The 16,155-nt window shown below is 46.4% G+C and overlaps 1 protein-coding gene across 1 annotated transcript in view; it reads right to left on the minus strand.

Annotated features, from left to right (window-relative positions):
• The window catches only part of Mreg (melanoregulin), a 53,484-nt gene that overhangs the window by 23,378 nt on the left and 13,951 nt on the right, over positions 1-16,155 (minus strand). Inside the window, exon 2 of the mRNA XM_021168932.2 lies at positions 9,005-9,164. Coding sequence (XP_021024591.1) covers positions 9,005-9,164 — 160 coding nt within the window. The remainder of the gene's footprint in view (positions 1-9,004; positions 9,165-16,155) is intronic.

Genomic DNA, 16,155 nt, shown 5'->3' on the forward strand with positions numbered 1-16,155 from the left:
AGTTGGGCAGGGTCTATCAAGGAACCCGGTGATGACTGAACAGTGATACAGACAGAGGCTGGCCTCTGAGAGCCAGGGGTCCTCCATCTCTATCTACCTCCTCACTGCTGAGCTGGAAGGCAAATGCCACCACGGCCAGCTTTCAATATGGGAGCTGAGATCTGAACTCAGATCCTCAAGCACTTTACACACTGAGCCACCTGGCCAGTCCCCAGAATATTTGGCCAAATACCTGTACATTGTAGCCCAAATACATTGACATATAAAATTAACCTTAATATCAATCAATCAATCAATCAGCCAGGCAGTGGTCCTCAACAAGCTTGGCATGAGTCCTCAGTGTTTCGAATGTATACAGGGTCAACTGGTTGGTTGCTTTGCTTGCTTTTAAAATAAGACTTTTTTTTTTTTTTTTTTAAGATTTATTTATTATAAGTACACTGTAGCTGTCTTCAGACACTCCAGAAGAGGGCGCCAGATCTCGTTACAGATGGTTGTGAGCCNAGATGGTTGTGAGCCACCATGTGGTTGCTGGGATTTGAACTCTGGACCTTCGGAAGAGCAGTCGGGTGCTCTTACCCACTGAGCCATCTCACCAGCCCTAAAATAAGACTTTTAAGACACATTTGTAGTTTTAGTTTCTTCTCAACTCCATCTGCCTTCTGTACCCGGAGGTGGACTCTTACTAGCAGATTGTCTTGAGCCCACCTGCCAACTAAGAAGAGCCTTCCTCACACACACTAACCCACAGAGGTCTGGCCCTCTGCTTCAGGGACAGGACACAGCGGCTATGGAGGAAGCCGGCCAGCTTCTGCCCAGCTGGTCCTGCCTACATCACAGAGCTGCTGGTGTTTGTAAGTACATTAACCACTTCCACAAACCTTCCCTCCTGCAGCTTCAGACAGAAGTCAATGAGGACAGAGCCTCAAAAACAGCCCTACAGCAATGGTGGCCCTCGCCTTCTAATCCCAGCGGGTTCGGCAGCCTAAAGCAGGAGGCTATCAAGCCTGAGACAAGCTTGAGAGATTTCCAGGCCAGCCTGGACAACGGAAAAATACAGACTCCTAAACAAAAAAATAAATAAAATAAAATAAAATAAAATAACAAAAGACAAAGGCTACTGAGATGGCCCAGCAGGTAAGAGTGCTCACTGGCAAATCTGACGACTTGAGTTTAGGCCCTGAGACTTACATACGCAAAGGCCTGAGACCCTTCTGGAGACTGACGGATAGATAGCCGCCAAAGACTAGGAACGTGCTAAATGTCACTACACAGAACATTCAACGTTGAAAATGAAATGCCCCGGGAGACTGTGTGCCTGCAAGCATAAGGCCCTGAGTTCCGTCTCCTGAACCAATGGAAGTAGAGGCAAGCATGGCCTGGCGAGCTGGCTCAGTAGTGAAGGTGCTTGCTGCCAAACCTGAGTTCGATCCCCAAACCCACTGCTGTCCCGTGACTTCCACAAGCGTTCTGTTTTAAGTGACATAAAACATCCAGGTGTAAGGGCGCATGCTCATGACATCAGCACTCAAGAAGCAGAGGAAGGAGGGGACTAACTCCTACAAATTTTCCTCCCCATATGCACATACAGCGCCCCCCCCCAAAAAAAAATAAAGAAAAGAATTTAAGCCAGGGGTGGGGGCAGATGTTTGTAATCCTTGCACTGAGTGGGGACAGGCAGATCCTAGGGCTTGTGAGCCACCAGTCTAGTCTACTTAGTTCCAGGTCAGTGAGAGATCATGTTTAAAAAACCAAGGTAGACATACCTGAAGGATACCACCTGGGGTTGTCTTTAGCTTCCACATGCATACTCAAACAAATTACATACACACAAACACATGTATATATTTCAAATGAGAGAATATAATTAAATGGTAAGTGTTGTTATGTGTATTTTACAGGGAGGGAGGGAGGGAGGGAGGGAGGGAGGAAGGAAGGAAGGAAGGAAAAGGTCAAGGTGGTCTATGTCTCAGCCTGTCCAGGTAAGTCTTGGTTTATATTTTTGGCTAGATATTAGCAAACACTCCTTTCCTCCTAGTTAGACTTGGGGACTGTGACTCAAACTTGAAAACAAACAGTACAGTCACTCTAAAGTTGAATAAGGTGTTGCCTAATTAGAGCATGGTGACAATACATCTCTCACCCTCCCAGCTGTGTGATTCCAAAGCCAGTGATCTTCCACATTAAGCATGCTACAGTGTGTCCAATGATGTCCCTGCCCTCTGCTATCATCTAATTGCCAGTTTACTGCATCAACTCTGCCAGTTAACATGGCTCGCACAGATGTGTAAAACAAAAAATGAAGGGTATGTTAATCCTGACATCCGGAAACAACTATACTTTTTAAAATATAGCAGATTGTGACCTGGTATGGCTCGGTGGACTGTACTATCCAGAATATGCCATAGTACCAGGGGCATGTCACCCCAATAGCCCACAATCACCTAAGAACTTACCACCCTAATTCCACTGTATAGGGTGTGTCCAAGTAAACACACAGACTCTACTGTCTACTTGACAGCATTAAGTCAAGATTTACACAGGCAATTTTGGCTTTAACCAAAAAGTAGCCCAGGTTTTCCCAAACTTACCGGAGGGACCAGAAGGGTGTTTCTAGTCGGACAGGTTTCTGGGTCACACAGCCCTGGGCAGGGACCGCAGTTATCCCTCCCATTTCCTCCAACCCTTTGAGATGATTCAGTTTCCTGAGCTTTCAGCTTTCCTGCTGAAAGTCCCCCTCCTCGAGCTTCCGGAGAACTCAATACTTGTCAGGACAGCATGCCACACGCACACTGCTCAGCACACAGCACAGTACTTCATAAATACGGCTACCCAGAAAACAGGGCGGGGCCCCTGGCACCTTGGCTCCTGTGCTTTCCGGATCCCTCACCAAGTCACCTAGATCCAAACAGTTGCTAGCAAAGTAAAATGCAGGACTGAGGCATTTGGGACCAAGGGCTTGGCTCAGACTTAGAGCAATTGGCTAGTGCCCTAGGTTGAACCCAACAAAAAAGCCAACAAAAAAGAATGCCTTCAGAGATTGATTATTTGAATCCCCCATAAAAAGCATTTGGAAGAACCCAGAATTATCTGGAGAACAGCTTAAACGTCCCCCTGTTGTTTTGTGCCTTCTGATGGTGTGACTTGCGGCCCTATCTCCAACACTAGGCAATGCCCTGCCGTGTGCAGGCAATCAGGTGTCCCTGAAAGGATGAGGTTTGCCCAACTCTGGAGACCTGCTGGGGCAAGTAACGCAGAGCCCGACTGGAAAACCCAAGTCTCCGGGCGCTCCAGGGATCCTCCACGAGCCTGGTCTGCGATCAGGTCAGCCCTTTCTTTCTCTGCAAATATCCCTATCAACTATACTCTGCTGTTTCTTTCTGGATCAAGGACATGATAGCCTGAACATAGGATCCAACACTAGAAATAACCCCTAAGGAAGGCCAGACACTATTTTAAACCTTACAGAAACTGTGTGCTATGCCTGCTAACAGGGTGCCAGAACCTAGTCCTCTTGCTATGATTATGATTTTGTCTTTAACATTTAAAAAAAAAAAAAAAGCCCTAATAATATTTAGCTAGCTGTTCCCCTGGGGTTTGGGCCGATGTGGTTTCTACAGGATTATCCCATGCACACAAGCATCTGGTAACCGTGTGGCACCTGTTGATGTGTAACTACTACCTGGGTGACAAGTTGGCAGGTTCCTAGCATGACAACTGCATACATTTTCAATCATGTGGTTACTCATCTGCCTAAAACGTAAGCACAGAATTCCTGTCATCCACTATGCCTTTAAAGGTATTAAGGAGAATGATCTGACATTTAACATGAATTCTCTTCATCAAAAGTGTCAAATCTGGTATCGAAAGATGGCCTAGTCGGCCATCAATGGAAAGAGAGGCCCATTGGACTTGCAAACTTTATATGCCCCAATATAGGGGAATGCCAGGGCCAAAAGAATGGGAATGGGTGGGTAGGGAAGTGGGGGGCGCTATGGGGGACTTTTGGGATAGCATTGGAAATGTAATTGAGGAAAATATGTAATAAAAAATATTAAAAAAAAACAAAAAACAAAAAACAAACATGCAGAAATATGTCCAAAGCAGGACAATAAAAACATGTAACCAAAAAAAAAAAAAAAAAAAAGTGTCAAATCTGAACTGGGGACATGGCACAGTGGCCAAACAGCTGCCTAGCAAGTTCAAGATCCTGGACTTATTCCCAGCCCTGCAGAATTAAGTACCCAGTCCTCAGAGAGCTGTTGGCGGGGCTTGGCAAACGGCGAGCAGCATCGGTCACCATGGAAAAACCATAAAGCTGAGACACACTTCTTGAAATGTGGCTGCCGGCCTCCCACCAAGCATGGCATTTCTTCCACTCGTGAAAATGCCTTTCCTCTGCTGGCTTCAACACGTCTCTGCTCGTGCTCTCTGAAACCCGATCTAAGTCTGAATTTAGGCACTGGTGGTGTCCGTTTCTCCCACGTATTACGTCTTGGGACTCTTAAAGCCCAGATTCAAATCCTGGCTTTAAACGTAACAGGTATGTGGCCTTGAGTAAGTTGCTTAAAATGGAAGCAATAACTGTGCTTACTTACTGAGTTGTTACCAGGGCATCCTAACATGAGCACAAACACACACACAAAAGAGGAGCCTAGCGCTAAGCACTGCTTTCAGTATTATGTTCAAGAAAATCAGTATCATTACTATGCTTTTACAAATGAATGAATCAGGTGCATCGATAGTAAATCACTAGCAATTATTAAGCTCCTTAGAACTAAGTAGTATATGAAGTAGAAGTAGTTTAATGAGCAAGAGCATACGGATTGTGATTTACTGACATGAGCACGAGACTATTCGCTACTTCTCTCAGTCAAACGTGAAGCGTTTCTCAGCATCATTCAAAGGATCATTTTTCACCGCTTGCAGGGCTGTCAGCACGTCGTTTCTCTTGCTCCGAGTCTGGTTTCCACTGGCGCTTGAGAGCTCGCATAAAGAAAAGCAAGCAAATTCTGTCTGTGAGATGCAAACGATGTTACTTTTCACACTTTTTGACACTTCAAGTTAAATCTGGAGCCTCTCCTTCATAGTGTGTGTCCTCTTCTGCGTCCTTTTCCATCTGGAGTAAAGTCCCCTCAGCAGGGGGGGTAAAGGAAGCCTCTGTACTTCTCCTCCAACAGCGCCAGATTTCATGCAGAGACTGTAGCTAGCGCGCACACATTTCTGAAATCATTTCCCACTATTCAGAGAATCCTAAGTCCCAATGTTCCCGAGTCTTTGGTGATGGCGTTACTCAAGGACAGTTTGGTTCCTTCAATACACTGCTTGAGCTTCCAAACAATGCATTCAGAATTGTCTAGCGCTCCTTGTATTAGGTGGATTGTCTAGTGCTCCTTGTATTAGGTGGAATTTCTTTCTTTCAAAACCCAAGTCCTGTTTTATTTTATTTATTTTTTTGTTTGTTTGGTTGGTTTGTCGAGACAGAGTTTCTCTGTATAGCTCTGGCTGTCCTGGAACTCACTTTGTAAACCAGGGTGGCCTCGAACTCAGATATCCGACTGCCTCTGCCTCCCAAGTGCTGGGATTAAAGGTGTGCGCCACCACGCCCGGCCCCAGGTCCTGTTTTATTAAATAAAACCTGTACCAATGTTATCCTCTACGAGCACAGTAATAAAGTATAGAATTTTTCAGACTTAAAATACCAGCATTCCAGCTTGCTAGCTTCATCTTCACAAAGAACAATGGTCAGTCCACTGTGCAATCATTCTGCACAAGTGATAACAGTAAGTACTAGTGGCTCCATTCCATATGTCCTTGTGCAGCAGTGATGTGCTAACATTTTTGCTTAGCCGGCAAGTTTTCTAATATGAGTTCCTTTAAAAATCTGGCTATTTCATATGAAAATGTAGATTTCTCAGTTTTACTTTAAAAAGCAAAAGTTCCAACATTTTAGGCCCCACACCCTCAGCATGGCAAGCAGCTGTCTGGATCTTAGCAACTGTGCCCATAAAGGCAGCATGGGTTCCGGATAGCATTCAGGATGCTGCGTGGGGACTTCTGGGGAACCACACCATTCACTAAAATTACAACCTATTCCCTGGTGAGATCTCAGACTGCAACCTCCATTCTACCTTGAAATGTTCTAGTTTCCACTTAAATTGTTTTATTTAATTTAGTTTTATATGTATGACTATTTTGCCTGCATGTATGTATGTGCACCATGCGGGTGCCCGGTGCCCATGGAGGCCAGAGGCAGACATCATAGCCCTTGAAACTACAGTTACAAATAGTTGTGAGCCACCATGTGTGTGCTGGAAGCAGAACCTGAGTCCTCTAGAAAAGAAGCCAAACACTGAGCCTTCTCTCTACACCCCCAGTTTCTATTTTGAATATATACGCTGACCCAGCAACTCCTGAGAAAAACAGGTAAGGTCCTACAAATCTCTCTAGACATCAACTGCAGTATAGCTTCTAATGGCCAAAAAAGGATTACCCTCAATAGCAATATGGACCACTGAATAAACCATAGTAAATTCATACAACAGAATACCAGACAGTCTCCAAACGCAATAAGGAGAGAAAAAAAAAAAAGTAAGCATACAGAAATGGAAATGTATCTACAACACACTAAGAAGGACAAAAAGCAAGGTGCAGAGGACAGTCCAATCTGTGAGAGATGAATAATTTATATGGCTTCATTTCATTTTTTTAAAGAAAATACAAGCTTTTTAAATTAGGCATATATTACTTTTATATTTTTTCAAAAAGGGAAGCCCTATGAACAGATATTTTAATTTTTTTTTTGTTTGTTTGTTTTTTTTTGGTTTTCAAGACAGGGTTTCTCTGTGTAGCCCTGGCTGTCCTGGAACTTACTTTGTAGACCAGGCTGGCCTCAAACTCAGAAATCCGCCTGCCTCTGCCTCCTGAGTGCTGGGATTAAAGGCGTGCGCCACCACGCCCAGCTTCAGATATTTTAAATCATTTCAGGTGTAATAACTATCAAATCTGGTTATTTGTCCTGGTAACTGTCTCTGAGAGTAAAGCTCAATACATTTCTTGAGCAAGACTAAACGAACAAACCCCTCTGGGTGGACATCCATACAGGGCTCACTTCAAAAGCTGCACTTGGGGAGAGTGTTCTGCCGCTCCTATGGCCTCCTGAATTGTCATTTCAAAAGCAGAGACACTCAGAAGACTGAGACAAGAACTCCCCCTAGGAGAGCTGCAGGATTCAGCTGCAAACACCCTCCAAGTGAAGTGGCTCCCAACCTTCCTAAGGCCGCGGCCCTCTAATACACTTCTTGATACTGTGGTGAACATCCAACCATAAAGTTATTTCATTGCTATTTCCTAACTGTAACTTTGCTACTGTTATACACTGTAATGTGAATATCTATTTTTTCTGATAATCTTAGGTGATTAACCCCCCCCCAAAAAAATGGGGTTTCAGCCCACAGGTTGAGAACCTCCACCCTAAGTGAGATGCTAAATACCAACAGAAAGCTCTGGGCCATCAGAACCAGAGAAATGCCATCTTTCCCCATTCCAACTCTAACCAAAGGCAATCAAATCACACCAGAAACAAAACACCAAAACATGCCAACTTCTAAAGTTACTCCTAAAAGCTGGGCAGGATGCTACAAAGGCACACGCACCAATGGTTCAGGTCCTGCTAACTTAGAACTCATGGAAATGCAACTGCCCTTCGCATTTCAATCTAAACTATCTAACCATGGTTTGTTAAACCATTGGGAAAATAAGAGATGAATGATGTAAGATATCAAGCCATCCTTCTCATTGCCATTCAAGAGCATTCATTACAGTCAACACGTAATGTGTGACTGTTAAGATAAAAGTTCAAAACGGGGCTGGAGAGATGGCTCAGCAGTTAAGAGCACTTCCAGGTCCTGAGTTCAATTCCCAGCAAACACATGGTGGCTCACAACCATCTGTAATGAGATCCAATGCCCTCTTCTGGTGTGTCTAAAGAGAGCAACCGTGTACCCACATACATGAAATAAATAAAAATAAATCTTTAAAAAAACGAAAACTTCAAAATGAGTCTTACCAGGCTATCAAGCAAGTCTATCAGGATTAACCCTAATTAACCAGCATTAATGCATACTGCTAAAATATGTCCTTCATTTCACATAACTCAGCCTCCTATAGGGAGCCTTCCACTCCTATAGGCTGAGTCCCTACCACCAAGCAGGATGAGGCAGAAAGACTTCTTGATCGTCCTGGACCACACCACCTGGCTGTATAGTCATGCTCCCGTCTTTCTTTCCAGCTGGTCTCCCTGCAATTACCATTTCTTTTTACCTAGCGTGTGTACATACACCAGGGGTTAACAGTAGGTCCTTAGATGCTTGCCACCTTGGCTCTGTGTATACGTATGTGTGTGAACATAGGTGCACACTCACATATATGCCATAGTGTGTGTGTGTGTGTGTGTGCGTGTGTGTAAGTCAGAGGACAACCTCCAGCATCAGTCCTTGCTTCTACCTTGTTTGAAACAAGGTCTTTCCTACTGTTCGTTGCTGTGTATTTCCAGGGCAGCAGGCTTGCGAGCTTCTGGCAATTCTGTCTCTGCTGTCATCTCCCAGCAGGGGCATGGATGGCAGATTCATGTGACTTCTACATGGGCTCTGCGGGTCCCAACCTAGGTCAACAGCCTTGCATAGCAAGCGCTTTACCACGGAGCCATCTCTCCAGCCTTCCACCTTATCTTTTGAGACAGGACCTCTCAATGAACCCGGAGTTCACGGATTCAGCTGAACTGGCTGACCCAGTGATCCTCCTGTGTCTCAGCCTCCTCAGCACTGAGATTACAGGCAAGTGCTGCCATGCCCAGCTTTTTTATGTGAGCTCTTGGGTATCAAGCTTGGGTTCTCACCCTTGCACAACAGACACTGTACTGACCGTCAACCCCGGCCCCAGCCCTATAATAGCCATTTCTGGGCATAGTAAGCTGTTCATAGTAAGGTGTCAGAAGGGGATTTACCTCTGAGTCTTTGGTCTGCTGATTACGAATGACTATCAGATTATACAAGATCCTGTCGTCATCCGCCTCTGTGTGGGACACGTCATGAGGCATGCTCCATAAATTCTTCTCATCATCCCTCTCCAGAGTCGCTCCAAAGGAGGAATATGGATTGTTACCACTGTGAGAGAAAGAAAGAAAGAAAGAAAGAAAGAAAGAAAGAAAGAAAGAAAGAGTAAGGATTTTGTTATATGTATATATTATATACCATATATGTTATATACTGTATATGTAAATCTTACAATATAAATAAAAACATGTAACTTATCTATAACAAAAAGGTCTAAGTTACTTTTAATAACTAAACATAAACACAACAAATAACAAACTTACTTACTTAATTAATTAATCACTTTAAAAATAGCCAAAAAGGGATGGATGGCAAGATGGGTGTCTAGCAACACACACACACACACAAACAAGCCTGGGTCTGGGAAAATGACTCAGTAGTTAGGAGCACTGGCTGCTCTTCCAGAGAACCCAGGGTTCAGGTCACATGGCAGCTCATAACCATCTGTAACTCCTGTTCCAGGGGATCTGATGCCCTTTTTGGCCTCTATGGCACCAGGCACACTTGTGGTGCATAGACATAAATCCAGGCAAAAGATAGATAGATAGATAGATAGATAAGAAAAATTATGATTTACTTATTTCTATTGTATGTTCATTGGTGTTTTGCCTGCAGGTATATCTGTGTGATGGCTTCAGATCCTCTGGAATGGGAATTACAGACAGTTGTGAACTGCCATGTGGATGCTTAGAATTGAATCCAGGTTATCTGGGAGACACAGCCCCAAGAAAACATTTAAACCCTAAGCAACAAATATATACACCCATATACTCTGAATGTTCAAGGACTAAGAATTTCAGTTGTAGACTGGGGTGATGGCTGAGTGGATTAAAGCATTTCCTGGCTGGAGAGATGGCTCAGCTGTTAGGAGCACTAGCTGCTCTTCCAGAGGAGCCAGATTCAATTCCAAGCATCCACATGGAGGGTCACAGCCATCTGTAACTCCAGTTCCAAGGTATCCAACACCCTCGTCTGGCTTCAAAGGGTACCAATCACACATGTGCGAGCAGGCAAAACACCCATGCACGTTTGTTTTTATTGGAGCCAGGTGTAGTGGTGTACATCTTTAATTCCACATTCAGGAGGCAGAGGCAAGTTGACCTTCATGTGTTTGAGGCTAGCCTGGTCTACCTAGCAAGTTCCAGGGCAGCCAAGGCTACATAGAAAAACAAAAACAAAACAACAACAACAATAACAACAAAAATCCCACTTGCTGCACAAGGGTGAGGACCAGAGTCCAAATCTCCAGAACCCAGGTGAAAGCTGGGTGTTTGGCAGCCCATCTGTAATTACAGCCTCAGATGATGCAGAAAGATCCCTTCAGCAAGCTGGATAGCAAGACTAGCCATGTGATATTGGCAACCTCTGTGTTTGACTGAGAGACTCTGCCTTATCAAAAAAGGTGGGACAGAAGGAGATGAGCTGCTGATATTAATGTTGGATCTCCACATGCATTTGTACCCACGTGCCTGCACTCCCACGTGCATGTATGCCCATATAGATATACATGCACGACAGACAGACAGACAGACAGACAGACAGAGAAAGGAAAGTTCAGTCTCTTTGTTCCATACTCTTGTTTCATGATTTTTTCTTCATAAAGTATACCCATGTTTGGCCTTGGGGAGGCTGGTGATGAAGCATCGCACACAGGACATGCCTGTACATAGCCCTAGTTAACTTCTGAAGGACAGGACAGTCAGCCACACTGGAGCTGCTCACTTCATGTAATAACATGTATGAAGGGTGACTACACCTTAATCACGGGACTCAGTAAAACTGTGGGCATATGGACGTGACTCCTGTCTCCCATCCTCAGTAAAACCAGTAAGAGCTTGCTACTGGGTGATCACATGGCTAATAATTAAAAACTATGATAAGTGCTGTAAAGGGAGCAGGGGGAGAGCACATCTAGGATGCTGGCAGCAGATGCTGGCAGCAGATCCTGGCAGCAGTAGACACTGGGCAGGCAAATGGAGAAACCACACTAGAACTGTACAGAGGCAGGTAACAACAGAGCTGCCAGCAAGGGAGGTGCGGGAGGAAACTCGGTGGGCACACTGGAAGAAGTGAGAGAAGCTGGGGAGGAAGCTCAGGGCTAGAGACACGCACATTCATGCACCTAACCTTTTCCTAGGTTAGTACGGGCTTGACTCCTGAGGGAAGGCAGGACAGTGATGAACAGCATTAGCATCTTAAAACCCAGGTAAAGTATGGGGAATGCTTGAGCATTCCAGAGATTTTTTTTTTAACTATGTAGTTGAGGATCTATAGGCATGGGCACAGCAAGCTTGGGCCATCCTGTGCTACACAGAGATACCCCATGTATAAGAAATTTTAAAAAAGAGGAAGGGGAAGTCGAAACGAAGATGTAATTGGGTGTGGGAGGCCCTGGTTTGATCCTTAGCACCAGAATAAGTGCACACATCCAAATGTAAGCAATTCAGATAACTCGAGTGAGAAACAAGAGATGTCAGGATCTGAATGGCAGTGTGAAGCTGATGAAGGCTGTCCCATCCATGGCTCCGTATGGCAGAATTAGGGTGATAGAGTTGAACTAGGAGGGAGACGGCTGCAAGGGGAGTCAGAGTCCCTCTGAGCTATGACTGACTTACCAGGATACCATTCCAGGCCACTCCAGGATACCATTCTGCCATTCAGAATGGAAGTGATGCCATTCTGAGGCAGAACTAGAATGCCCAATGGCCACGGGAACGCAAACACATGTAGTGTGTGTAAAATGAGAGCATGGCAAACAAAACATGCAGAAGACATCCAGAAGAACAGACGGCCGAGGGGAAGGAGGGATTGAGGGTAAATGGCAGGTAGGTTGAAGGCAACCATCAAGAGGTCCACAAACATGACACTCCCGGAAGCTGGCATCAAGGAAATCTCACAACAGGAAGCAAGAGCCAGTCACCAGACTGGGAACCAGGAGAGATGCCCTGGGGCGAGAGTGAGCAGGTGCAGACCAGGCTGTCAATCCAGTCCTCAGCAATGGCAGTGACAGCCAGGGCCCACACAAGAAAGCCAGGGCAAAAGGTGAGGAGGATATTGGAGCCAAGGCCAATCAGAGGCCAGCTACCTGAGCCAGCATAGGACCTAGATGCTGAGTACTGAACAGTCCTGGTAAGACCCCTAGCTACATCCTTCAATCCCAACGTTTGGGAGACAGAGGCAGGTGAGGCTCCTTGAGTTCAAGGCCAGCCTGGTCTACAGAGTGAGTTCCAGGACAGCCAGGACTACACAGAGAAACCCTGTGTCAAAACAAACAAAGAGAAGGAAGGGGAAGGGGCTGAGATTAAAGCTGCCTTGGTGCTCTGTGCAAAAAGACTTCAATGAGCATGCTGAACTCAATCATTCATGCAAACCTACACTGGTAGTTATTTATCAAAATCACAGACTTTGATACATACCTGAGTAGTTTGTGCATGTGCCCTTACAATATCGGAAGGTAAGAACAATTTACAGCACAGAATGACGAGAGCAGAGAGGAAGAAGTAATCGACTGCATGAAAAGAGAAGGAAATTTGGGCGCTCTTATGGAGACAACATCAGCCTTTCACCCAAAGGAGGAGCGGAGGAGCGAGGAGCGAGGGCCAAGAATCCCATTGAGAAAAACAGCTCAAGAAAGGGCATCAGCACTGGGAGGCCCCAGGCACCCACAGGCTGGGGAATTCAAGCTCTTGCACCCACACTACAGTGAGACAGTGAAGGCGCAGGGTGATTTGATGTCAGGCTGAGGACAGTGCTAGCCCAGGCTTCTGTCCCATGAGCTGTGACAGGTCAGATCAAAGGGTGGTAGAGCAATAACTCTCAAGGAGGAATAAGGAAATTGCATAGTTGGGGGCAGTGTCACAATCAACTGTCACATGAGGAGGACTGTGTGCCTTAGTCACAATTCTACTGCTGTGAAGAGACACCATGACAAAGGCAACTCTTACAAAAGAAAGCATTTAATTGGGGGCTTGTTCACAGCTTCAGGGGCTTCGACCATCATCAGCATGGTGGTGAGGAGCATGGCGGCTGAGCCGGGTCCCTTTTGCCTACTAGCTCTTACAGCCTGGAAGCCATGGCACCTTAGACTCCACACTTGCATCAAGTGTTCTTCCATTCCACCCCTCCTGTTATACAGCCGCCTGGGCAGGAAGGGTGAAGGTCACTATCCCACTTGATAGCTAAGAACTAAACGTCTCTGAGGAAAGGCTGACAATCTTCCCAGGTGAGGGTCTTGTCTGGGAGTCACTGAGCAACCATGTCACAACAGGAGTTGAGAGACCGGTTTTGCTCATTAGCGCTGACCCTTCTCTTGGATGCCCCATGGGCAGCCAAGAGCGGGATAAAGCTCGGTGTGCCCATCTTCTGTTATCCTTTGTCTCCTTTGTCTTAAAACTTCAGATCGGATTCTTGTTCTAGTCTGCACAGGGGCATGTTAATCATTTAAGGGGTGTCTGTTGAAAAACTGGCAATACAAAGTTGATTAGCACTGAATTTACCTAACCTATCTCATCCCTCAAGACCAAAAGCATGAGGATAAGATAAGTAAGGTGCTTTCCAGACTGGAGCAACATCCAGCTGTCAGCTTTTACAATATCCTGCTCTGGATCCCTGGACGCCAGCCTAGACATTTCTAATATTCTCTCGACTTATAGTCACATGGGTTCCAGGCACACAGAAGCCTCACTCACAGACAGACTGCCTCACGGTGAGCTCATCCCCTAAGTGGGATCAATTACTCAATGGCAGTAACTGGATGCCCCTAGCCTTAAGGCAAGGCAATCATCTCTTAGGGACTGAATTGCTCTCTCCTGCCCCACCCCTTCACACACACACACACACACACACACACACACACACATGCAGTCACTTCATCAAATGATAGATGCCAGCTTACTTAATCTGTAAGCTAGAGAGATGCATAATTAGGAAGGTTAAAAACGTAACATATAAGCCAGGCAGTGGTGGCACATGCCTTTGATGCTAGCACTCCAGAGGCAGAGGCAGGAGGGTCTACAGAGTTCTCATTAAGGCTACGGTTTTGAAGTTAGCCCATGGAGAGGCTCAAGCTCTGCCTAGTCACTGAAACTCAGGAGACAATAGAAAGGAGGAAAAGACCCACCGGGGGCTGCCCTGAGTGAACCTCTCCAGGGTTACGCCCTCCTTCATCAGATGCCCCCATCTGAGCCCACCCGTCTCTGGACAGCCACATCCACCTCACCCCACCCCACCCCGACATCTCCCCACCAGGACCCAAGTGGCCATGTTCTACAGGACTACTAAGTCTTCTTTAGAATCAGAGGGAAGGTGGACTCCTGCCACGAAGTAACTGATTATTCTAGTAATGATTTCCAAAAGGGCAGTCAAGGGGCTGGAAGAATAGCTCAGTGTGGAAACTGGCTGCCTTTGCAGCACGGGTATGTATGGTAAGGTAAGGCTGTAATCCCAGCCCAGCCTACTGGTGAGTTCTGAGTTGGCGAGGGAACCCTGTCCCAAAAGGAAGATGGACAGCTCCTGAAGAATGACACCAAGGCCGTTCTTTGGTCTCCAAATGCACCCACACAAGTGCATGTGTGCGCACACACACACACAGACACACTTCAGAGAGAGCCATGGCTGCGAGCTCTTTAGACAGGTCTTGTCTGGCCAGCTCCTGAGTCCTCAGTGTTGATCACCACAGGCTCCGGGATGACTCCAGCAACTCTGTCAATTTACCGGGATGACTCCAGCAACTCTGTCAATTTACCTCACTCTGAAAGCAGCCAGGAGAGGCCAGACTAAAACGAATAAAGCAAATCACCTGAGGAAACGCAGCTCTGGAACCTTTGTGAGGCCCAGCCCATGAAGTGCGCAGGGCAGGCGTGTGAACTGAACTGTGTGTGTGTTGGGCGGGGGGGAACCCTAAGAGTCTTGGGAGGACACATGAAGGAAGGGGACTTCCAGACAGCCAGCAGCTTCCCCCTCTCTCTTCCTCCCTCCTATAAACCAAGTCTGAAAGGTTCTGAAGAAAGTGAGAGCGGCCGCTTCGCCCCTGGCCACCATCTGCTGATAATAAATATTTAATGAACCTCGGACATTTGAGAAGCTGCTCAGATGTTACACCCCGTGCAGAAGCCACTCTCACTCCCAAAGGGGAGAGGTCTTGCATTTCATCCTCACCTCACCTCAGGGCATGAGACCCAAACTGCCCTGGAGTCTTCTTTCAACAGTGTAGGTAAAAGTCTGCCTGGGCACATGGTTGCCAAGTGCCTGTCAGCATGAAAGCCATTTACAGGGAAAGCCTGGGGATTCCTCACTATGCCAAGGACCCTGTGTAAAAAGATTTTGAAAAGAGCTACAAGATACCACAGGTACGGGATGGCTGCTGGCCAGAAGTTCCAATGACCTCACTGCTCTGATCCTGGGCCTTGGGTCAACAATGGCTGATCTAAGACTGAAGCTATGACCAGGGAAGGGAACAAAGCCGGAGTCTAGAAAGGCAGGCCTCGAGAAGCTGTGTGATCTCCCTGCTCTGTCCAAGGCCTCCTTGTCCAACTAGGGCCTGGCCAGTCCCTTACAGTGGCCCTTCTCTGTGATGGAGCCAGGGACTCAAAGAGCTCTTCCCTCGCTGTCTCTCCTGTCCTCCCTCCCACTCCCTTTTGTGCTCTCTTCCTCCAGTCCCTTCCCTCTTCATTCTTCCGTCCTTCCTTCACTTCTAAGGCAGTCTAGCCTTTCATCTTCTTTTATAAAACCCTACTTGACCCAGCGTTTAAACATCTGCTACCCAAGCCAGGCATAGTGGCATATACCTTTAATCCTAGCACCAGGAGGCAGAGGTGGGCAGATCTTTTTGAGTTCAAGGTCAGCCTAGTCTACAGAGTGAGTTCCAAAATGTCCACACCTATGTATTGAAAGCCTGTCTCAGCCGGGCGTGGTGGCGCGCGCCTTTAATCCCAGCACTCGGGAGGCAGAGGCAGGCGGATTTCTGAGTTCGAGGCCAGCCTGGTCTACAAAGTGAGTTCCAGGACAGCCAAGGCTACACAGAGAAACCCTGTCTCGAAAAACC

This window comes from Mus caroli, chromosome 1, assembly GCF_900094665.2.
Source record: "Mus caroli chromosome 1, CAROLI_EIJ_v1.1, whole genome shotgun sequence".
Taxonomy (NCBI): Eukaryota; Metazoa; Chordata; class Mammalia; order Rodentia; family Muridae; genus Mus; species Mus caroli.